Below are 25,035 nucleotides of genomic sequence, written 5' to 3' on the forward strand. Positions count from 1 at the left end.
AATATGCCGGGCTTCTTAGTGAGTAAACATTGATATGCTGGGCTCCTTAGTGAGTAAACATTAATATGCTGGGCTCCTTAGTGAGTAAACATTAATCTGCTGGGCTCCTTAGTGAGTTAACATTAATATGCTGGGCTTCTTTGTGAGTAAACATTAATATGCTGGGCGTCCTTGTGAGTAAACATTGATATGCTAGGCTCCTTAGTGAGTTAACATTTATATGCTAGGCTCCTTAGTGAGTTAACATTAATATGATTGGCTCCTTAGTGAGTAAACATTAATATGCTGGGCTCCTTAGTGAGTTAACATTAATATGCTGGGCTTCCTTGTGAGTAGACATTAATATGCTTGGCTCCTTAGTGAGTTAACATTAATATGCTGGGCTACTTAGTGAGTTAACATTAATATGCTTGGCTCCTTAGTGAGTTAACATTAATATGCTGGGTTCCTTAGTGAGTTAACATTAATATGCTGGGCTCCTTAGCAAGTTAACATTAATATGCTGGGTTCCTTAGTGAGTAAACGTTAATATGCTGGGCTCCTTAGTGAGTAAACATTTGTGTGCTGGGCTCCTTTGTGAGTAAACATTTGTGTGCTGGGCTCCTAAGTGAGTAAACATTAATATGCTGGGCTCCTTAGTGAGTAAACATTCGTGTGCTGGGCTCCTTAGTGAGTAAACATTAATATGCTGGGCTCCTCATTGAGTAAACATTAATATGCCGGGCTTCTTAGTGAGTAAACATTGATATGCTGGGCTCCTTAGTGAGTAAACATTAATATGCTGGGCTCTTTAGTGAGTAAACATTAATCTGCTGGGCTCCTTAGTGAGTTAACATTAATATGCTGGGCTTCTTTGTGAGTAAACATTAATATGCTGGGCGTCCTTGTGAGTAAACATTAATATGCTAGGCTCCTTAGTGAGTTAACATTTATATGCTAGGCTCCTTAGTGAGTTAACATTAATATGCTTGGCTCCTTAGTGAGTAAACATTAATATGCTGGGCTCCTTAGTGAGTTAACATTAATATGCTGGGCTTCCTTGTGAGTAGACATTAATATGCTTGGCTCCTTAGTGAGTTAACATTAATATGCTGGGCTACTTAGTGAGTTAACATTAATATGCTTGGCTCCTTAGTGAGTTAACATTAATATGCTGGGTTCCTTAGTGAGTTAACATTAATATGCTGGGCTCCTTAGCAAGTTAACATTAATATGCTGGGTTCCTTAGTGAGTAAACGTTAATATGCTTGGCTCCTTAGTGAGTAAACATTCATGTGCTGGGCTCCTTAGTGCTGGGCCGTATTTTCACATGTTCATCAGACAATTGAATAAATGACAATTTCTACAGTTCATACATTTTCACTATAGTATATGTGCTGATACCTGTCTTTCCAGAATACAAGAAGAGCGTGAGGAAAGACACAAGTTCAAGCATGCAATACGAGGAGGGGGGATGGGAGGCCTTAATGACCTCATGGGGGGAATTGCAGAGTTTCCAGAGACTGATGGGGAGAGGAAATCCCGGTTTGAGCCAGAGTTAGATCTGTCCAGCTCCACGAGTAGTGGGCTGGGAATGTACGATCTAACAAGTGATGAGACATCAACAAATATATATATATCTAGTATCAATCCAAAGGTATGATGGTTTAAACACTCTAAATAAGCTGTCTATGAAAAAATGTAATACTTCTTTGGAGCTTAAAATAATACTTTCTTAATAACACATTAAGGCTTCAGACAAGATTGAACTCATCAGTTGATGTAAAAGCTATGCAAGCTCTTCACATTGTTGTGATCGTCTTTATAAGTGTTCTTATGCCAATGATAATTAAGTTGGAAAAATGTAAGTTTATTAGCTGCAGATATTTAGCTCGACTATTTGAAGAACAAGGAGGCTTTACTGCTCCCCCTGGCTATTGAAATAGATCACCATTTGGTACTAAATAACTTCAGGTAGGGTTGACATAGGGTGACCAAACATGGTATGTAGGAAGAGGTTATGGGGGACTTCCATGGGATTGCATTTGTGGGTCCCTATGGTCAAGGTCAAGGTCTCTTTTACTAAACATAGAAAAAACCTAGTTAAAACTGAATCTCACAATGCAGGCTGAAGTTCTCTGTAAATCATTGAAAAACTGGTTTCATCACATTGTGGGGTATTTTGTTAAATTTTTAATTTTACCTTTTTTTATTGCCTTTCACAGGCACATATTATATCATTATTGTCTTCATTTCTAAGACAAAGTGGCGTAAAGACGAGCGCACTGTACTACAACAGCTCTAAAATAACTTGCCACCTGTGTTTGACATATCAAGAGGACTTGTCACGAGAATGACCTGTGTCCCTTCCTCTAAGATCAAGGTCACACTTAATGTTTGTTTTTTCTTTGAATTCTGCCGAAAATGACATAGGGTATAGATGGTCTAGTCTGGCCTGTAACTTTCACTTGTATGGACAGCTTTTACAATAATCTTGCCACAGGTGAAGGACATAACCGAGACATCATTTAAATATACAGTCTAGTTGGTCATGTCCAAGTTGTATTTTTGTCATACACAGAGAGATCACTATTGAACTGGACGGCAATTTGGGGGCATTCGTCACATTCGATAACAGGTCTTGTTAGTTTAAAAAAAAAAGTTTCTGACACCTTTAGAATCTGTGCAAGTTCTGTGAAACTCATTTTCTTCACAAATATTGAACATTATTCTCCATGCCAATTTGAATAATATTGTACGCTTTTTCAGGTACATGTACCTGCAGTACTTGTAGTAAGCTGAAATTAGTCTCCTTTATTTCATTTAGATGACAGAAAAACAATTAATGGAACTGTTTGGAAGATTTGGGCCACTAGCAAGTGTAAAGATTATGTGGCCGAGAACAGATGAGGAGAAATCTCGAGGACGGAACTGTGGATTTGTTGCATTTATGAACAGAAATGATGGAGAAAGAGCATTGAAGCACTTGAAAGGTATGGGAAATGAACTCATAAGCATTCCTCTTCTTGCTTCTTGTATTGTGAATATATGAAGTGAGGTTTACAAATTTTGATACAATACCGTATTTGCAAAAATAAAATGTAAAATACTACGCACATTTTATTTTATTCATAATTTGCTATGTGGGATATGCTGTTTGTAAAACTGTGTACTAACCGGAGAGATGTGGAAAATCTATAACACAGGAAGAGAAATAGGTGGTTTTGAAATGAAGCTAGGTTGGGGCAAGCCTGTTCAGATACCGCCTCACCCCGTCTACATTCCTCCGGCCCTGGCGGAGCTCACCCAGCCCCCACCGCCATCAGGACTGCCTTTCAATGCCCAGCCACAGAACCCCCGGAGGTTTGGGAATGTGCCCCCGACAGCGTCAGAACCAGAGGAAATGAATAAGGTAATGGTCAGAGCAACACTCTCGGCAAGTTTCGTTATGCTAAAATCAGCAGAACAGTTGTGGGCTATACATTGTTAACTTTAAATACTTCAATCTATGTGGGCTTTCTGGGCCTTTGATTGTCATTTTAATTAATGGCAAATGTTATGTTTTTAAGAGTGCTGTCTGTTTCGGTCAGTTAATACAACTATTTGTCCTCTTTTTCTGCTGATTTTCCACTTCATTTCATTTACTTCCACTAGTATTATCAAGAAAATTCATATGAATTACAAAAACATGTAGATGAATTTGAAATGATATTAATTTATGGAATTTAGAGTTGGTAAGTATATTCCTTAAGTTTTTCATATCGTTTAAATTAGCATTTGATTTGATTGTTATAAGCCAATCAAGTTTGAAGCAAATTACCGTCAACAGTAGTTTTATAAAGATCCTTTATGAACTTGACTGCATATGAAATGTTACTTTAAATGTGCTTGAGTTATGCGTTACATATGATTTCATGATCACTTGCATTTATTAATAGAGCTGGTTACATTTTGGGTTACCAGCTCTCTCTCTATCTCTCTGTATTCTGAGTATGAAAATGTGCAACAGTGAATTTCGGTTAATATCCTTTGAAAATATAATTGTTCAATTTTGATAAATACATTAAACATGAGCTGATTGTTAAAGTAAAGTAATATTTAATATTGTTTCCACTGATCGTTTCTCCAGACGTTATCGAAAGCCGTCGTGAAAGTGGTTATTCCTACGGAAAGGTACTGCTTCTTTCTTATTTTTTCATCATCAAATGCTCTGGTTACCATTCTCAGAAAAAGTCAGATTTTGTTTATTTTGAGTACTTCTTTGGCAACCATGTCCAGTTTGGCTGAAATTTGAAAGCACATAATTATGCATATGTTTTTTCTTTTTAAAAATCCATTTTCAACAATGTTGAAGGCCACTGTTGGAATATCAAAAATGGTTATATTGTAACATTAGCATTTATATGTAGTTTTATCTGGACATGGAAAAAATACTATCAGATAGGGATAGGGTTTAAGGTTAGGGCAAGAAGAAAAACCACTTCGAGAAAGGACATCCATTGGCGAAGATCTTCATGAGATGGAAACAACGTGGAACTATCATTTGTGGAAGATTAAGAAGGGCATTAATAAAATGCCATGTGCTAAAATAGTGACATTTGTTCAGAGTTTATAATGTCAATTTAAAAGACTGTTTGTTTTAAAAAGCTTTTGTAGAACTTTGTACAAACTTACTGTGTTATTCTGAACATGAAAATTTGTGTGGATCTGATTTAAATATCTTGTTAACTGTTATGCATGTGCAGTAATGAATAATGACTGATGATTCAAACTAGCAGGTTGTTTATCAATACATGTGTACAGTAGACACCTTGCTGAAACATAAACCAATCAGGGGATTGAAAATGTAAACCAAATCAGCCTACAGTGCAATATACATGCTTATACAGCCAAGGAAATGTTCCATAGTGCAACATGCATACACTTATGTGGAATATCCCAGGCATATCTACTTTCAAGAGTAAATTTCGTTGATCAGGAATTGTATACATGGTCTCAAATAGTTTCAAGTATTTTTTTAACACTCCTACTCATACAGTTGCCATGTTTTCATAACACAAATTTTTACATCATTTTCCTAGTCTATTTAAGGCACGTAATTCCTTGTAACTGGCCAGTGTGGCCTGTAGGTTAGACATGTGAGATTCGTTTCAGGAACCTGTTATGCGTAATTCACCGCATGGTTGAGTTCGTGGTGCGGGAGGGGCCAATGTTCGAGGCCATGATTATGAATAGGGAAATAAATAACCCAATGTTCAAGTAAGTATATTATCTTCCTGTTTTTGCATGATTGGATATTTTTGTGGCTTTTACTGTGGATATAGTGGTTTTCTTTTTCTCTTGTATCTCTTTGGCTGCTAAGTCTAAATCAGCATATATATGTATAAATATAATTTATGTAACCTTTTTTGATAAAAGCCTACCTTTTCTGACATAACCGAACCTTTTCTGACTACTGTCCCCTGCTGTGATGATACAAGTGTACACTTACTGGTTTTTCCTGCTCATTCCCATACTGATGACGGGAGTGTACACTTAGTGGCCTGTCCTGCTCATTCCCATATTGATTAGGGCAGTGTACACTTACTGGTTTGTCCTGCTCATTCCCATACTGATGACGGGAGTGTACACTTACTGGTTTGTCCTGCTCATTCCCATACTGATGACGGGAGTGTACACTTACTAGTTTGTCCTGCTCATTCCCATACTGATGACGGGAGTGTACACTTACTGGTTTGTCCTGCTCATTCCCATACTGATGACGGGAGTGTACACTTACTGGTTTGTCCTGCTCATTCCCATACTGATGACGGGAGTGTACACTTAGTGGTTTGTCCTGCTCATTCCCATTCTGATGACGGGAGTGTTCACTTACTGGTTTGTCCTGCTCATTCCCATACTGATGACGGGAGTGTACACTTACTGGTTTGTCCTGCTCATTCCCATTCTGATGACGGGAGTGTTCACTTACTGGTTTGTCCTGCTCATTCCCATACTGATGACGGGAGTGTTCACTTACTGGTTTGTCCTGCTCATTCCCATACTGATGACGGGAGTGTTCACTTACTGGTTTGTCCTGCTCATTCCCATACTGATGACGGGAGTGTTCACTTACTGGTTTGTCCTGCTCATTCCCATACTGATGACGGGAGTGTACACTTACTGGTTTGTCCTGCTCATTCCCATACTGATGACGGGAATGTACACTTAGTGGTTTGTCCTGCTCATTCCCATACTGATGACGGGAGTGTTCACTTACTGGTTTGTCCTGCTCATTCCCATACTGATGACGGGAGTGTACACTTACTGGTTTGTCCTGCTCATTCCCATACTGATGACGGGAGTGTACACTTAGTGGTTTGTCCTGCTCATTCCCATACTGATGACGGGAGTGTTCACTTACTGGTTTGTCCTGCTCATTCCCATACTGATGAGGGGAGTGTTCACTTACTGGTTTGTCCTGCTCATTCCCAAACTGATGACGGGAGTGTTCACTTACTGGTTTGTCCAGCTCATTCCCATACTGATGACGGGAGTGTTCACTTACTGGTTTGTCCTGCTCATTCCCATACTGATGACGGGAGTGTACACTTACTGGTTTGTCCTGCTCATTCCCATACTGATGACGGGAGTGTTCACTTTCTGGTTTATCCTGCTCGGTTGGGTTTAAAAGACTGGCCAGACCGGACCATTTCCAAATCATAAAAAAACAAAAAAACAAAAACAATTAACAGCTAATTACATATTAGTATTAAATATATATATAATACATAAGTTGCATATAATTTTTGATAATGTTTGGATAGACACCGTTTGAACAATATACTCATCAAAAAGAAACCCATACAGAGAAATTTGCATCAAAAATAGCATAAATTTATCAGGGTCCAATAACAAACCTTCTTCAAAAATAAATGTGCAAGTCAAACAATAATCAATTGCACTTTTGACGCAAATTACTCTACTATATTTCACACAACCACTCTGTAAAAATAGTAATAATCATTCTCATTTGTCTCCTTGTAAAAATAGTAATAATCATTCTAATTTGTCTCCTTTTTAGATTATTATTAAATATGAATAATCATATAATGCACATGTATTATCTGAAAGGAATGTTTGACCATTTGTAATTCGTAAACATGAAAAGGAAGACATTTTTAAATGTTAAACAACGTTAAAATGTATTGTTTACAATTTGTATATAAATTATAAATGCACTTCACAAAACAAAACAATACATATTTTCGTATTTTTATACACCTTCCAGATCGGCCATTATTTTATACCCGACTTTCTTTTCCGGATCGGAAAGGTGATTTTGGTTTGTACGGAATTTGTCCTGTCCAGCTAGTCTTTTATACCAAACCTGCTCTTTCCCATACTGATGATTGAAGTGTACACTAACTGGTTTGTTCTTCTCATTATGTGTTCACTCCGATACTGGTTTGTTTTGTCAATACTGTCTCAGTTCCATTTCTAAAATGACAAATAGCAGATTCCGATCGATTTTAAACATACTGCATATTAATTCTTTTCTGAAAGGAGTCGGCCAGAAGTTTTTGATATTTTGCTTTTTAATCAGTCTTTCCCTTAAGTTTCAATTTCAACAACAATGTTTGATGAAGAAATATTATGAGAAATGAGTTTTATATGTGAAATTATTATATGACCTCTGAATGTGCAAAATATTATCTGTTACAGTTAAATGTACTGGAACTTCACAGCTTAAGTATTGAAATTAGACCTGACTTACAATTAGAAAATTTTAAAAAGTTTTTTTGAATTTTTGAAGAACAAGCAGTAGTTTTTCCTTGTTATCATGTCATTTTGTCAGATTGGGAATCTAAGCAACAAACTATTTACATAGAACAGGTGGACATTGACAGTGTAGCGAGTCAATCCCCTTCAAATAGTTCCTAGGCTATGTCTCTTGATCAAATGAGTGAGAAACAATGTTCAAGCCTTGAAGGCACCTTTGATGAGTTTGTTATGCCTCTGGTGTAAATGTAAGAGTGTGTTTACAGGTTCCTGTTTGATAACCAGAGTCCAGCCCATGTTTACTACCGATGGAAGTTGTTCTCTATTTTAAATGTGAGTATGCTACCTATTGCTTACAAGTAATGGTGTAATATAGCCTTTTTAGCTCACCTTAGCCGTAGGCTGAGGGTGAGCTATTAGGATCAATAATTGTCCGTCATCCGTCCACACTTAGTTTGTTAACACTTTAGTGGTCACATTTTTGCCTCAAATGTCACCAAACTTTGTCAGGATGTTTGTTCCAGTAATTACTCTGACGAGTTCGAATATTGGTCATCGGGGGTCAAAAACTAGGTCACCGAGCCCAAATATGGAAAAACCTTGTTAACACTCTAGAGGTAACATTTTCAGCCCAAATACCTGGAAATTTGTCAGAAAAGTTGTTTTGATGATTTCTAGCTCAAGTTCGAATATGGGTCATCTGGGGTCAAAAACTTCTGTAAATTTAACTAACATTAAACTGCTGAACAGTAATCTGAATTACTGTACAATACTAATAATTCATCATACCATCTGCAGGGTGATCAGCCATACAAGTGGCGACTGGAGGAATTCAGGATGTTCAAAAGCGGGTCATACTGGAAGCCCCCGCCCCTCAACCCATATACCCAGGGGATGCCTGAGGAACTGGTAGACCCGGGCGATCTAGACGTTATACCCGAGGACCAAATACCAGATAACCCATATGACGCTGTGCAGAAGGGAAAACTCACTGACAGGTAGGGCTTACACCATATAAAATAACATTGAACTGAAGATCAGTTGTAACATGTAGGTCAGAGTGTGGTTGCCATTAACCTTCTTGATATTTTAGGGTTATGAGAACAACTTGGGGATTTTTTGTTTTAAGCTCATCAATTTGGTTTTGTGATTGTATAAATGCAGGATTTTGCATTATTTCTTCCGGAAGTTGTTACCCACATGTGAAGACTTTTTTCACAAATAATAATTTCTTGCATGTTTCAGCAATGTTCGATGGAATGGTGAAATAGCATATCACCCGCCATGATTCAACAAACCATTCAATGGAACATTATCATAGCAATTATTTCTACTGTGAATATAAACCACACTTAATAAAAGTTAAACCAAAGCATGCTCGCCTGCATTTTGCAGCCAGCGTGATCGTCTAGAAGACATTCTGCGAGACCTGTCCCCGGAGCGTCCCAAGGTTGGTGAGGCCATGGTCTGGTGTCTTGACCACGCTGACTCTGCAGAGGAGGTGGTGGAGTGCATCTCTGAGGCTCTTTCCATACTCCAGACTCCCATTCCGAAAAAGGTACAACTTTTTGATTCTTTTTAAGAGAAAGATGCAGGTTTTGTCATATTCTTAGTTTCATTGTTGCCTTCAAAAGCATTTATCTTGGTCTCAACTTAAAAATAGTGAAAAAAAGACAGAAAGTTATTTACAAGCTTGGTACCTATACTAACAATAAAAATGTTCTTGTGTATGAAGTTCCTTCAGTCTTGTAAACATATTTGATGAGATTCATTCCTTTATCAACTGTTTATCATTACAGTTGTCATCAGCTTCTGATATTAGTGTTACACTATCGGAAATTAAAAAAAAACACTGTGCATACAAAAGATATGCCTAAGTATAATCTACAGATGATTGTGAACAATTTTTTGTTTACTTCCTTGTTTATATATATATCAATAAATACATAGCATGGCCTTAAAAAATGGGGCAATTTTCAGAATTAAGTTATCCTTTAAGGTTTTCTAAATAACCTGATATTGTTGCCTACACAGTTTTTCTTATTCGGCTATGATACAAGTAGAAGTATTTTTAAAGTTCTAATAACATTATTATTTTAAAATGATACTTCGAATGAAGTTGACACTATGTTTGACTTTTTCAGATTGCTAGGTTGTTTCTAGTGTCAGATATCCTCTTCAACAGTAGTGCTAAAGTCCCGAATGCTTCCTTCTACCGAAGACAGTAAGTAGAGAAGGGATATAATTACAGGACACTTCTGATTACCTGTATCACGTCCATTTCGGTGTGTAAATGCGGATGCATGTTTATACATCGAACAAGAAGTGATACAGTTAAAAAAAAGTGTAATATCATACTTTTCCCTATAACATATGTCTATTTTGATATTTTTATTACCATAAATGACTGATTATAAGACGCTAGTGAATATAGGACGCAGGCAAAAAAAAATCCGTTAAAAACTCGAGAAAAAAACTTTTAACCTTTACTATGGGTAATTGGACGCGATGAAAAATGTTAAAGTCGTCTGCCACCATTAGCCACCTTGTTTGTTTACAATGACAATTTTTTATTTTTTATTAAAATGGCGATGGTGTACCATGCAATATTAGATACAAAGCAAAATATGGTTCTTTGTTTCATGTTATCATTAATCAGGAAATATAACTCTATCTTTTATCTTATATCATTTTTGTCCCGTTACTATGCAACTTTGAAATTCTGGTTAAGGTTTTGCATGTTAGCACACATAGGTTAATATCTCAGCAACTACTTCATGTATTGCATTGAGACTTTATTCAATGGTACTCAACCACCCAACCTACTTGAATAACCCAAGTTAGATAACTGTATTTTGCAAATAAATGGTGCTTTGTTATTGGAAATTCTGGTTAAAACTTTGCATGCAACCACATTCATCTCAGCAAGTACATCATGTATTGCATTGAAATCTAATTTTACAGTGATCCATGTTTCGCCAAAAGTTTCGAATCCATTCACTGAAAAGCGTTGAATAGTCGAGCGTGCTGTCTCTGTGACAGCTCTTGTTTGTATGACATTGCTGGAACAATAAAGCAAGCTGATTATCAACCTCCTGTGCAGCACATGTAAAACGTGCTGATTTTTATTCTCTTGTGTTTGAGGGTCTGTGTGTTTGAGGGTCTGTGTGTTTGAGGGTCTGTGTGTTTGAGGGTCTGTGTGTTTGAGGCTGTGTGTTTGAGTGTCTGTGTGTTTGAGGGTCTGTGTGTTTGAGGGTCTGTGTGTTTGAGTGTCTGTGTGTTTGAAGGTCTGTGTGTTTGAGTGTCTGTGTGTTTGAGGGTCTGTGTGTTTGAGGGTCTGTGTCTGTGTGTTTGAGGGTCTGTGTGTTTGAGGGTCTGTGTGTTTGAGGGTCTGTGTGTTTGAGGGTCTGTGTGTTTGAGGGTCTGTGTGTTTGAGTGTCTGTGTGTTTGAGGGTCTGTGTGTTTGAGTGTCTGTGTGTTTGAGTGTCTGTGTGTTTGAGTGTCTGTGTGTTTGAGGGTCTGTGTGTTTGAGGGTCTGTGTGTTTGAGGGTCTGTGTGTTTGAGTGTCTGTGTGTTTGAGTGTCTGTGTGTTTGAGGGTCTGTGTGTTTGAGGGTCTGTGTGTTTGAGTGTCTGTGTGTTTGAGGGTCTGTGTGTTTGAGTGTCTGTGTGTTTGAGGGTCTGTGTGTTTGAGGGTCTGTGTGTTTGAGTGTCTGTGTGTTTGAGGGTCTGTGTGTTTGAGTGTCTGTGTGTTTGAGGGTCTGTGTGTTTGAGTGTCTGTGTGTTTGAGGGTCTGTGTGTTTGAGTGTCTGTGTGTTTGAGTGTCGCCACTTGATTTTGTTTCTTTGATCAATTATTCAATCGATTGTTTAATTGAACACCCTTACTATGTTTAACATATGAAATTCATGGCTTCACTTTTTTATATCCTTGATGTGCGTGCATCTTTATTTATGACCGATAATTGACATGGTAACTGCAATAATTGATGTATTGTGCCATTGTATTGTCATAAACTGCATGACATAGATGATAGACAGCACAAGACTTGCATGAATTGTTCTATTCTAGGTTTCAGAAGAAACTTCCGGAGATATTCAGAGATGTACATGAGGCTTATGATAACATTGATAGCAGGCTGAAAGCTGAACAGTTTAAGGTAAATGGGGGAAAGGATTCCATGTCGGTGAATGCACATTGTCTACAAAAATGTTGTAAATCATACACACTACTAAAAACAATATGGTATTTACATAACAGTTGTTTCCTCTTATCTTGCAGTAAAAGGAAATTACATGCAATTCATCTCTTTCAAGTACATATTGCTTCTCCATAGTGTAGCAAATTGTTCATGTGTATTTAAGGACTTGGCAACATTGAGCCATAATATGTTTTAATTGTTAGAATTTGAAAACAAGGAATGAAACTTAGATCCTTTAAGGCATTCACCACAGATATGGCCTTGCTCCAGCCATAGATGATGCTATGTTTTTGGACCTTAGAGGATGGATGTAAATATACTTCAAACATTATAGTTACTGGGATAAGACTGAACCTTGGAATAGGTTGGTGTATAAACTATGTTGTGTGGTTGCAGCAAAAGGTGATGCTGTGTTTCCGTGCGTGGGAAGACTGGGCTATCTACCCTAATGACTACCTGATCAACCTCCAGAACATCTTTCTTGGCCTCGTGCCTAAACAGGTGAGGCCTCCAAATATGTGCTAGCCTGTCCAAAGATCACCACGTGAGGCCCCACAATATATCTTAGTCTGTTACAAGAGCACCAGGTGAGGCTCCGTTAATGAGTGTTAGCTTGTCCAAAGATCACCTGGTGAGGCTCCGTTAATGAGTGTTAGCTTGTCCAAATATCAGGCCCTACAATATGTGATAGCCAGTTAAAAGATCATCAGGTAAGGCCCTGCAATATGTGATAGCCAGTTAAAAGATCATCAAGTAAGGCCCTGCAATATGTGTTAACCTGTCACAAGATGAGGCCCCGAAATATGTCACCATGGGACCATTTTGTCAAGATTCCTAGGGCCAATTTCATACATAGGTGATATTTTTTACAGTACTTTTCAAGGTTTGATAATATCTCATCATGTGTATCATCATCATCATCAGTACATAACTGCTTCTAGGATGCTTAATGAAATGACCCACAGGGGATGAATCGCTTGGATCACTTGATACTTGTCTCTTACAAACTTGAATGTTGGCCAGAATGTATTTATACAGAACCTGGTTACCTTGACCATAAATTTTCTATCGAACCGGCCCGTTGTGTGTCTTTTAGAGAGTCCTACTCAGCAAACTAGAAATCTGCTAAATTTGATGATCAGTCATGATGAGAGTCAGAATTATGAATCACATGACAAGCTTTGGTAATTAGTTGAATATAAGTAATTTTGAATGAACTGATTATGAATTTTAGTCTGTGTTTTATATAAATAGCTAAGGTATTGTTTTTTGTATAAATAGCCAAGGTATTGTGAATTGCCTTGGTGTTGTTAGCAGCTTTGTTATCAGCATAAATGTGCAAAACCTTTCACCTTGGCCATAACTCTTATTCAAATGAATATTGATATATACGTTTCCAGAGACAATACACTTAAGGCACACAACTCTTCCTTTACGGGTGAAAATTGTTTGTAGTTCAAGTGTCTGGCTCTCAACCAACAAGTTGAGGTTTAAGCCTCACCAGGAATGCATTCTCTTCTTCTCTAAAAATGGCACCAGTCCTGGTTTCTACGCAGCTTAATTAAAGCAGCTGTTCTCACAATCAACTCATAAATTGTATAAACACTGGCTTTAATTATTGTCGAGTTATGTCCTTTGTTTGACTCACAAACACAGAAGCATTGTAGTTTGCTCCTTCCTCTCGTAAGATGACCATATCAAAGAAATAATTCCTTAACAGCAGGCTACACAGAGAGAGCCGCCATCCCCAAATGCAGACTTTGATGGAGATCCACTACCGGACCCAGACTTTGATGGAATCCCACTTATCCCTGGTGAACTCGCAATAGGACAACCTGCTGTACGAGAGCCAGAAAGACGAGAGGACTTTGACGGCATGCCCCTCGGGGAGGACCTAGATGGGGAACCACGTAAGTGCATTAGATAATTGTATTTGGATAATGTTAAAATCAACTTTATTGTAGGAAAGATCTTAAATGATGTGTATTGCAAGGTTTCTAATAAGAAAAGTTCATTCTAAATGTATAGGCTATTTTTAAGGGATCTGAAAACACAAAAGCTATACAAAAATGTAACAATTATCCATTCTTTCATGTTCACTAGTGGGAGAGGCTGACCTGGATGGAAGACCCCTGCCCATGGAGGAAGAGCCCCCGAAGAAGAAGGAGCCTGTTACTGCAAAGTTCACCAAATCCAAATGGGAGTCTGTGGACGAGACTGAACTAGAAGCTCAAGGTAGGTGTCAGAGGAAGAGAAAGGGGAGGTCTCTGTGTTCAAGGTGTGTGTTGGGGGAAGACAAAGTGGAAGTCAAGTGTGCTCAAGGTAAGTGTCATGGGAAGCCAAAGGAGAGGTCGCTGTGCTCATGGTGTGTGTCGGGGAAGACAAAGGTGAGGTCACTGTGCTTAAGGTGTGTGTTGGGCAAGACAGAGGGGGTATTCAGTGTGCTCAAGGTGAATGTCTGGGGAAGACAGGGGAGGTCACTGTGCTCAATGTGTGTGTCTGGGGAAGACAGGGGAGGTCAGTGTGCTCAAGGTGTGTGTCTGGGGAAGACAGGGGAGGTCACTGTCAGGGGATGTCAGTGTGCTCAAGGTGAGTGTCGGGGGGAAGACAGGGGAGGTCAGTGTGCTCAAGGTGCGTGTCCGGGGAAGACAGGGGAGGTCACTGTGCTCAAGGTGTGTGTCGGGGGAAGACAGGGGAGGTCACTGTGCTCAAGGTGTGTGTCCGGGGAAGACGGGGGAGGTCAGTGTGCTCAAGGTGAGTGTCTGGGGAAGACAGAGAGGAGGTCACTGTGCTCAAGGTGAAGACAGGGGAGGTCAGTGTGCACAAGGTGAGTGTCCGGGGAAGCCTGGGGAGGTCAGTGTGCTCAAGGTGAGTGTCCGGGGAAGACAGGGGAGGTCACTGTGCTCAAGGTGAGTGTCCGGGGAAGACAGGGGAGGTCACTGTGCTCAAGGTGTTTGCCTGGGGAAGACAGGGAAGGTCAGTGTGCTCAAGGTGTCTGGGGAAGACAGGGGAGGTCACTGTGCTAAAGGTGTTTGTCCGGGGAAGACAGGGGAAGTCAGTGTGCTCAAGGTGAGTGTCTGGGGAAGACAGGGGAGGTCACTGTGCTCAAGGTGTGTGTTCGGGGAAGACAGGGGAGGTCAGTGTGCTCAAGGTGAGTGTCTGGGGAAGACAGGGGAGGTCACTGTGCTCAAGGTGTGTGTCCGGGGAAGACAGGGGAGGTCAGTGTGCTCAAGGTGAGTGTGTGGGGAAGACAGGGGAGGTCACTGTGCTCAAGGTGTGTGTCCGGGGAAGACAGGGGAGGTCAGTGTGCTCAAGGTGAGTGTCTGGGGAAGACAGGGGAGGTCACTGTGCTCAAGGTGTGTGTCCGGGGAAGACACGGGATGTCACTGTGCTCAAGGTGTGTGTCCGGGGAAGACAGGGGATGTCAGTGTGCTCAAGGTGTGTGTCCGGGGAGGACAGGGGAGGTCACTGTGCTCAAGGTGTGTGTCCGGGGAAGACAGAGGAGGTCAGTGTGCTCAAGGTGTGTGTACGGGGAAGACAGGGGAGATCAGTGTGCTCAAGGTGTGTGTCCGGGGAAGACAGGGGAGGTCAGTGTGCTCAAGGTGAGTGTCTGGGGAAAACAGGGGAGGTCACTGTGCTCAAGGTGTGTGTCCGGGGAAGACGGGGGAGGTCAGTGTATGGGGAAGTCAGAGTGGAGATTACTGTGCTCTATTTGAGTGTAGGGGAAGACAAGGGAGGCTACTGTGCTCTATGTGAGGCTCAAGGTGGTTCATCCTTATGTAAAGCTAATCTGATAATGAGTGCTTATTGAAAGTCACATGTTTCAAACAGACAACACTGGCATGCTAAGTTATTTTCAGGGTGGCAGGTATTTACATTCATATGATTTTCCTTTTTAGATTTAATTAATTTAGATTTAAAGTGATGTTCATGTATATGAGACATTTTATTTCGATTTTTTTCAGCGATGACCACATCAAAGTGGGACCTTCTCGGGGAGGATGAAAACAAGCAGGGAAATGAAGAAGACATTGATGGCCAGTAAGACCTAGTTGTAAAACTAATAGTTTTAGGATTTAGGAGGTAGTGGGTGTGGGTGGGTGTACAGGTGATCTAGTTTTATAGATATCTACCTATTATCTGGGCTTGTCATTTAAGATACCAGCCCTGAGTTGAGTAAATGTGTTTGCAGTTAACATTGACGATTTGCATTAGCTTATAATGCCAGTTTGTCTCATTTTCAGAAACCTCTCCCACAACAACCAGTCCAACCTTTTACACAACAACCAGTCCAACCTCTTACACAGCAACCAGTCCAACCTCTCCAAAGGCAACCAGTCCAACTGTTCCCCAAGCTACAAGTCAAACCTCTCACACAGCAGCCAGTCCAACCTTTATAAACAACAACCAGTCCAACCTTTCATACAGCAACCAGTCTAACCTTTTCCACAGCAACCAGTCCAACCTCTCTCTCATAAAACAGTCAAACTCTTCCACAACCAGTCCAACCTTTTAAACAGCAACCAGTCAAACCCCTCCCACAGCAACCAGTCAAACCTCTCCCACAGCAGCCAGTCAACCCCCTCCCACAGCAACCAGTCTAACCTCTTCCACAGCAACAAGTCGAACCTCCACAACATCAACCATTCTAACCCCTCCCACAGCAACCATTCTAACCCCTCCCACAGCAACCATTCTAACCTCTCCCACAACAATCATTCTAACACCTCCCACAGCAACCAATCCAACCCCTCCCACAGCAACCAGTCAACCCCCTCCCACAGCAACCAGTCTAACCCCTCCCACAGCAACCAGTCTAACCCCTCCCACAGCAACCATTCTAACCCCTCCCACAGCAATCATTCTAACCCCTCCCACAGCAATCATTCTAACCCCTCCCACAGCAACCATTCTAATCCCTCCCACAGCAATCATTCTAACTCCTCCCACAGCAATCATTCTAACTCCTCCCACATCAACTATTCTAACCCCTCCCGCATCAACTATTCTAACCACTCCCACATCAACCAGTCCAACTTCTCCCACAGCAACCAGTCTAACCCCTTCAACAGTAGCGTGTCCAACATCTCCCACAGCAACTAGTCCAACCCCTTCCTCTGCAACCAGTCCATCCTCTCGCACAGCCACTAGTCCTACACTTAAAAATGAAAAGATGCCATATTTGTTTGTGCAAGTTTAAAGAATTAATTTGTATCACAGGCCTATAGATGATGACCTTGATGGAGAGGAGATGTCAGAGGGGGAGTATGGTGGTGATGACAGTAAGTCTGACATGTCATACGGCACACCCAGACACTCACAGCAGCATGAGATGACCGAGGAACGCAGAAAAAAATTACGAGAAATAGAGGTACGCTAAGGATATTTCTTATGTAACATACTGATGAAGGATGTACATTTGAAGGATGGCTTTAAGTAATGTACCTGCACCAATATACCAGTGTTAGCTGTTTCCTACTATTAGTAGATAAGAAAAGATTGCCTGATAATTGATTTTAAAAATTTGTGAATAATTCGAAAAAAGGTCAAAGAGCTGAACTTTTGTACATTGATACAATACAAAAGTGATACTGATGTCTTAGAACAAAGTTTATTTCAGATTTCACATTTCATTAGGAATAAGTAAAGAAATTAATATTTGAAAAAAATCTTACGTGAATCTGTAATATGTACGTAACCCTTGTTGTTACCAGGTGAAGGTGATGAGATATCAGGATGAGTTGGAGGTTGGGAAAAGAAGCCGCAAGTCCGGCATGTCTTTGTCAGAACAGGTGGAACACCACAGGAAAAAATTACTGTCAAAGGTGCTTGATTCTAGATTTTTCTGTTAATTGATTGTTAGAGCAGCTTTCAATTTAATAAGATACAGAAATAAACACTTTACTAAAGATTTTCAGGAAGTATCTCTTTGCTTTGTCAAATTTTTAGTTGTGAACTTTTCATGCCTTAAATGTTTCACCACTTTTGTACTATTTTATTCAATGGCAGAATCTACCCCACAAGAATGTATTTAAAAAGTGTAAACCATTCTTACATTGAAATCAGGTATTTTTGTGTATGTTTACAGGAGTTTTCAGATTCACCAAATCGAGACTCTAGGAAGCGGCACAGATCTGGTACCCCACCATCTCGCCAAGAAGACAGGTATCGCTATGATGACAGCCCAAAACGAAAAAGAGCTAAAAGGTAGGGCAACTTTTGTCAGAAGTTCAGATTAACACTGGCACTCTTAATAAAATTAATGATTTCCTTGCACAAACTTCTGGAAAGGTCTTGAGCATAAATGACTTAAAGTAGCTTATTACAATAAGTCAAAATACGTACCGGTACTGTAAAATCATTTATATTTGTGGGCTGAAATTTCATGGTTTTTCGAAAAAGGACAATTTCATAGGTACTTGTATTTGCGGATTTTCATATATTTTTTTGGGAGAGAAAAAAACACTGATTAATCGAAACTGTGATTCTAAATTGTCTGCAAAATCATCACGGGCATTATTATTCATGTTAATGTGAAGCTCATATCATTTCAATATTTATTTCAACTTTTTTTCATTCAATAAATTTACGTTCACTTGTTATATGTGCATAATTAATGCAGCTCAGAAATAATCAATAAAATATTTGTTACAAGAAATAAAGTCAAATGGCGACGATCAAACACACAAGGTTAATAATCAGAATGTTTTTGTGCCGCACAGGAGGTTTACAATCAGCTTGTTTTAATGTTCTGGCAATGTCATACAAAAAACTGAATGCAAGTACTAATAATTGACTTATCTTTCATTATCATTGAGGTAAAATAATATATGATGTAAAACATTTTAATAGTGATATAAGCTATGATTTAGGTACTTACAAGTTGTATACTGTGACCATGTATATTCATGTGAACATTAATGTCCCGCTAATTTTGATTATTTCACAGTATTTAGATTTGCTTATGATAAAATAATTAAAGTGAATTGTGATAAGCATCAAGATAAATCCTATTTAAAATCTACAAACTCTTAAACAAGCAACTATTATTCTATTTCAGAAAAAAAATCAAATAGTGAACTTACAATCCTGTAATAATTTCAAGGATATTGGGGCTTGATTTAAAAAAGATAAATACATATATTTATCATGCATACCGGTTATCAGCAGTTCGTTTGAAATAGTATGACCCTCCATTATCAACTTATTTTCACTGTAAAACCATAGTTTTAATTTTTGAATCGAGATATGGAGATTAACAGTCAATGCAAACTGTTTCTGCATCACATTATCTGTTTTATGTTTTTTCAGTCCAAAGAGGTCGCGGAAGTCAAGAACTAGGTCAAGGTCACCATACAGAAGGTCAAGGTCACGCAGCCCGAGTCGACAGAGGCGGAAATCCAAGAAGAGCAAACATAGAGATTAACCCAATTATTCATCACTGTCATACTGCTGTCATTTGTACATATAGCATACATGTGTTAATATAGAATTTTGTCTGGAAAATGTTTAAAGAGACTTCCATTGCGTTGTGAATGTTTTTCACAGTTACATAATACTGTTTGTTTTGAAGAATGATTGTAAATTAGAATTTATCAAACATTGTTAGGCAATAAAAACTCTTGACTTCAGAACTAGACATTTTATTTAAGGCTAGGCACTATAAGATTTAACTCACAAAATGAAAATTTTCAAATATTAGGCAATTCTAAAACAACAATGAATTTTGATTCTACTTAAAAGCCTGCATGTCATATGCATCTTGTTGGCAGTTTACCAGTAAAACATTTTGCTCAGTGCTCTTGTATCTCAATGTTTTGTGATGAAATTATTGTCAAATATAATAAAGGTGACTTGCATGAGTCATTAAACTATTGAAATGATGTCTTTGGTTGCTTTGATTAAATAATGTATGTGAGTCCAAGAACAATGGAGATAAGTTACTGTGACTCTGACACCTCATGAAGCATTGCAGATTTGGGTTTAAGCTCACCAGAGCAAAGTGCTCAATGTCAGCTAATTTGACAGGGTGATTGTCCGACATCCAGTGTAACATTTTCATTACAACTCCTTAACCACAGGTTCAATTTCAACAAAACCAGATCACTGAAACAGCTAGCCCAATTTCACAGAAATGTTCCTTAGTTGACCCTGAATCAAGTTCCTTGACCCATGTTGATTTGAAAGGAAACCATGGCCGCCAGGAGGCCGGGCTACTTTTCACTTTGTCTTTATGGAAAACTTTGAAAATCTTCTCATCAGAATCTGCAGGCTTGATTTTAAAATAACTAATAACAGGAATGTTTGTTAGGTGACCCTCTATCAAATTCCTTCATGTTGATTCGTAAAAAAAAAATGGCTGCCAGGTGTGAGGCTGCTTTACAATATGTCTAAATCGAAAACTTTGAAAATCTCATGAGAAACCATTTACCAGATGGTAAAAACAATTTCACAGGAATGTGTTTTAGGTAAATCTTGTATCATTTTTTTTTCTTTATATCTTTTAATGATTGTTACAAAATTTTATAATTATAATAAAGACTTTATTATAATTATAAAATTTTGTAACAATCATTGCAGATATCAACTCGAAACTTCATAAAACTTTTCACCGTTACAATGTGAGAGTCATACCATTCGTAACTTTTTAACAAATACATATTGTCCATGTTTTTATACGCATGTGGCATAATTTTTAAACCCTTTGTCCAATCAGATAGGGATACAGGGCCATCGTGGCACTTTGGTTTGAGGAGGTTTTTAGTTTGATCCCACCACTTTCTCGTGGCCTCTCAAAAGGAGATCAGGAAACAGACTTGAGAGTGATTCATGTCAGCTTTCAGCTGTTTTCACAAGCAGCTAAAATAGATAGGTACAAACTATAATACATGAGACATCATAACATTAAACACCTGTTTGGGCTTCATTTTTTGCACTTACTATGATAGCTATACTCTTTAAGTGTAATAAAACATCATATTTACTAAATTACGTTCATATTTAATATTGCATTAATAATGCATAATATTGAAAATGATTACATATGCTTAAGTGCATACCACACAACCATAAGAATCTTTGTTCACCTTATCAACAGCTACTGATCAATGAAAAACATGGCGTTGACATACAATTTCTGATTGTGTTGTCATTTTGAGGGTGTTTCATGTATTACTTCACATCTAAGACAAAAGGCAACTCGGATAACATTCCGTGCTATTGTTTTAAGAAGAATACCATAAAAATTAGTTTGACTAATCTGTGAAACTGCCTTATCTTTTATAAGCATGAAAACTAATTCAATTAGTGAACATGCTAGCCATCTCATGTTTGGTCAATTAGTGAACGTGTTAGCCATGTTGTGTTCGGTCAATTAGTGAACATATTAGCCATTTCATGTTCGGTCAATTAGTGAGCATATTAGCCATTTCATGTTCGGTCAATTAGTGAGCATATTAGCCATTTCATGTTTGGTCAATTAGTGAGCATGTTTGCCATTTCATGTTCGGTCAATTAGTGAGCATATTAGCCATTTCATGTTCGGTCAATTAGTGAGCATATTAGCCATTTCATGTTCGGTCAATTAGTGAGCATATTAGCCATTTCATGTTCGGTCAATTAGTAAGCATATTAGCCTTTTCATGTTCGGTCAAAAAGTGGACATGTTTTTGGTCAATGAGTGAACATGTTAGTCAACTTCTGTCAAAATGATTCAAACCCTAAAGGGGTCAACAGTAGGGCCTGTTGATGAACATGTTAGCCAAGTTAAGTCAAAACGATTCATTCCCGTCTTTAACAACAAATAACATGACTTGAATGAGCACCTCACTCAGCGTCACTTGTCTGAGGTCGTTTGTCAGAGGTGGTCAAAGTAATGTATTGGATTATGAGACCATGTGCTATTATGTATTTATGAAATAAATCCCTTTATTGTTAAGTTGCATGACAACACGTCAATCAATTGTTAACTATTTCCGCGCACACTGGACTTGCATAGATCATACAGGATACATAAATTTTCATATTTTAGCCAAATTCAAAACTTTTTATCTGTACGAAATAACACTATGATGGGATTTAATATATTGTACTTAATGTTCTATTTTTGCTCTGTTGAAATGGTATTATTGTCTAGCATAGATTTCAGTTACCATGAACATATGGAATAATGTCTGATTGTCTGACATATTTAAGATATACTGTTACTGCCTTCTCAATATTTACAAAGAGAGAAAAGTTCAAGTTTGATAAAAGTTTTATTAAAGCAATAATATATGTATCAAAATACTTCCACCAACAAAGGAGACTCAACAAATTAAAGCAGCATCACGGAACAAAGGTTGTAAAATTTCTTCAAATATTATGCAAACACAGGTACAATTTATGAGTTACACTCCTCCTCTAATGACAGTTATTAGCAAAATACATGTGTATCAAAAACATATAATAACATATTTCATGATAACATATCCCACAACATGCTGCATAGCAGAATGACAAATTGAGATCTAATAACAAAACAATTGGCCAAATTTTCAAAACTTTGTTTAATTTAACAAACTTGTTATCAAAGTTGTTACCGTAATTTTCAAATCTTTATTGCTCTGGAAATTTCATGGATACACATCATATGAACACATCATTAAATATTCCACATTTTAAAGATTACAAAGATCTTCTTAATCACGCTGTTAACTTTCACAAAGTTCTGAACACTTGTGTCAATGTCTCAATATTCCTCTGACAACTAAAATATTTACACATTTATTCAGCTTCATATGCTATAAAAGGCACATTTGTCTGCTGCCATACTAAGACACAACACTTTAATCGGTAGTTTGTCACAACATTTAAATGTGCATTTCCATTATTTGAAATACATACCAAATAGAGAGTCAATATTCCACTTATTTTTACATGTACTGTTAGGGGCCCATCTTATCAATGACTAAATATCATAGAATCAAGTATTTAGATTAAAATTGTATTTAGATTGCATTAAATTGAAATTGTAAATTCACACAAGTTATGTCTTATGTGACTGATAAACCAATTTGTTTTAAAATCGATAATATACCTAATAAAATGTGGTCATACAATATGATCGTTGAGAAGAGAGGGTCCCTTTACCTACAAGTACTTAAAAACTCTGTTTCACATTCAAACAAATGCAAACATACAAGCACCATAATGCACAGAACTGAAGAACGACACAGAATTCTTTCAGCAAAACTGATAATAGACAAAACTAACACAGTATACAAGAACAGCTACAGTAACTGACAACCTGTCAATACATAATGACACACTCTGTTATACGTAGCATCTCTTATGAGATTAACACAGTTGTAAATAATCAACCATTTGCTAAAATCATAAAACTAACATAAGCACAATTGATGCAATCAATACTAGGATGTTTTTTCTCCTCTATTCTTTTTCTTGTCCAGCATAGCCAAGTTGGTCTGTACATTTGGCTCGTTAGGATTCAGAGCTAAAGCCTTCCGGTACAGTTGTTCTGCCTCCTCCAGTTTCCCCCACCGATGATATAATACAGCTGCAAAATAATACAAAAACATTCCAAACATGATTTATACATACGTGTGGCAGATACTACATACATGTGACATATACTACATACATGTGGCATATACTACATACGTGTGACATATACTACATACATGTGGCAGATACTACATACATGTGGCATATACTACAAACATGTGGCATATACTACATACATGTGGAAGATACTACATACGTGTGGCAGATACTACATACATGTGACATATACTACATACGTGTGACATATACTACATACATGTGACATATACTACATATGTGTGACATATACTACATACATGTGGCAGATACTACATACGTGTGGCATATACTACATACATGTGGCATATACTACATACAAGTGGCAGATACTACATACATGTGGCGGATACTACATACATGTGGCAGATACTACATACATGTGACAGATACTACATACATGTGGCAGATACTACATACATGTGGCAGATACTACATACATGTGACATATACTACATACATGTGGCAGATACTACATACATGTGGCAGATACTACATACATGTGACAGATACTACATACAAGTGGCAGATACTACATACATGTGGCGGATACTACATACATGTGACATATACTACATACATGTGGCAGATACTACATACATGTGGCAGATACTACATACATGTGGCAGATAATACATACGTGTGGCAGATACTACATACATATGACAGATACTATGTACATGTGGCAGATACTACATACATGTGACATATACTACATACATGTGGTAGATACTACATACATGTTAGTGTTCGATTAACAGCTGTTTTCCTCTATTGATTCAGAGGCAATAAGTATTAAAGCCAGATTGATGAGAGTTAGAACTGCAATATATATTAAAGGCATATTGTATATATGAAAAACATGCCTATCAAGACTCATAAACATCACATTGTATCTAACATTCATTTTGGTAGACGTCCACCATGGTGACAAGAAGGCTAAGGCAATGTGATCCTTTTTTAGCTCACCTGTCACGTAGTGACAAGGTGAGCTTTTGTGATCACTCTTCGTCCGTCGTCCGTCCGTCCGTCCGTCCGTCCGTTCACAATTGCTTGTGAACACAATAGAGGTCACAATTTTGACCTAATCTTTATGAAACTTGGTCAGACTGATCATCTCTACAAAATCTAGGTCAAGTTCGATATAGGGTTATCTGGGGTCAAAAACTAGGTCACTAGGTCAATTAGTAGAAAAACCTTGTGAACACAATAGAGGTCACAAGTTTAGCCTAATCTCAATGCAACTTGGTCAGAATGGTCATCTCTATAAAATCTAGGTCAAGTTCGATATTGGGTCATCCGCGGTCAATAATTAGGTCACTAGGTCAATTAGTAGAAAAACCTTGTGAACACAATAGAGGTCACAATTTTAGCCTAATCTCAATGCAACTTGGTCAGAATGTTCATCTCTATAAAATGTAGGTCAAGTTCGATATTGGGTCATCCGCGGTCAACAACTAGGTCACTAGGTCAATTAGTACAAAAACCTTGTGAA

The 25,035-nt window shown here is 38.2% G+C and overlaps 2 protein-coding genes across 5 annotated transcripts in view; one reads left to right on the plus strand and one right to left on the minus strand.

Annotated features, from left to right (window-relative positions):
• The window catches only part of LOC128219849 (U2 snRNP-associated SURP motif-containing protein-like), a 38,762-nt gene extending 18,940 nt beyond the window's left edge, over window positions 1-19,822 (plus strand). Inside the window, exons 6-23 of one of the 2 annotated variants that reach the window (XM_052927968.1) lie at window positions 1,396-1,636; window positions 2,807-2,972; window positions 3,186-3,391; window positions 4,109-4,152; window positions 5,134-5,238; window positions 8,007-8,073; window positions 8,539-8,738; window positions 9,136-9,298; window positions 9,885-9,964; window positions 11,810-11,897; window positions 12,336-12,440; window positions 13,660-13,849; window positions 14,043-14,174; window positions 15,905-15,980; window positions 17,160-17,310; window positions 17,654-17,764; window positions 18,028-18,146; window positions 19,251-19,822. In XM_052927968.1, the coding sequence (XP_052783928.1) occupies window positions 1,396-1,636; window positions 2,807-2,972; window positions 3,186-3,391; window positions 4,109-4,152; window positions 5,134-5,238; window positions 8,007-8,073; window positions 8,539-8,738; window positions 9,136-9,298; window positions 9,885-9,964; window positions 11,810-11,897; window positions 12,336-12,440; window positions 13,660-13,849; window positions 14,043-14,174; window positions 15,905-15,980; window positions 17,160-17,310; window positions 17,654-17,764; window positions 18,028-18,146; window positions 19,251-19,365 (2,359 nt within the window). In that variant the 3' untranslated portion in view covers window positions 19,366-19,822. The remainder of the gene's footprint in view (window positions 1-1,395; window positions 1,637-2,806; window positions 2,973-3,185; window positions 3,392-4,108; window positions 4,153-5,133; window positions 5,239-8,006; window positions 8,074-8,538; window positions 8,739-9,135; window positions 9,299-9,884; window positions 9,965-11,809; window positions 11,898-12,335; window positions 12,441-13,659; window positions 13,850-14,042; window positions 14,175-15,904; window positions 15,981-17,159; window positions 17,311-17,653; window positions 17,765-18,027; window positions 18,147-19,250) is intronic. The other variant, XM_052927969.1, reaches the window with a different exon arrangement.
• A 2,354-nt stretch (window positions 19,823-22,176) lies between these two features.
• Window positions 22,177-25,035, minus strand: part of LOC128220233 (protein O-mannosyl-transferase TMTC4-like) — a 54,277-nt gene continuing 51,418 nt past the window's right edge. For all 3 annotated transcript variants that reach the window (XM_052928537.1, XM_052928536.1, XM_052928535.1), the window contains one exon: window positions 22,177-23,496. In XM_052928537.1, the coding sequence (XP_052784497.1) occupies window positions 23,351-23,496 (146 nt within the window). In that variant the 3' untranslated portion in view covers window positions 22,177-23,350. The remainder of the gene's footprint in view (window positions 23,497-25,035) is intronic.

This window comes from Mya arenaria, chromosome 15 (genome assembly GCF_026914265.1).
Source record: "Mya arenaria isolate MELC-2E11 chromosome 15, ASM2691426v1".
Classification (NCBI taxonomy): Eukaryota; Metazoa; Mollusca; class Bivalvia; order Myida; family Myidae; genus Mya; species Mya arenaria.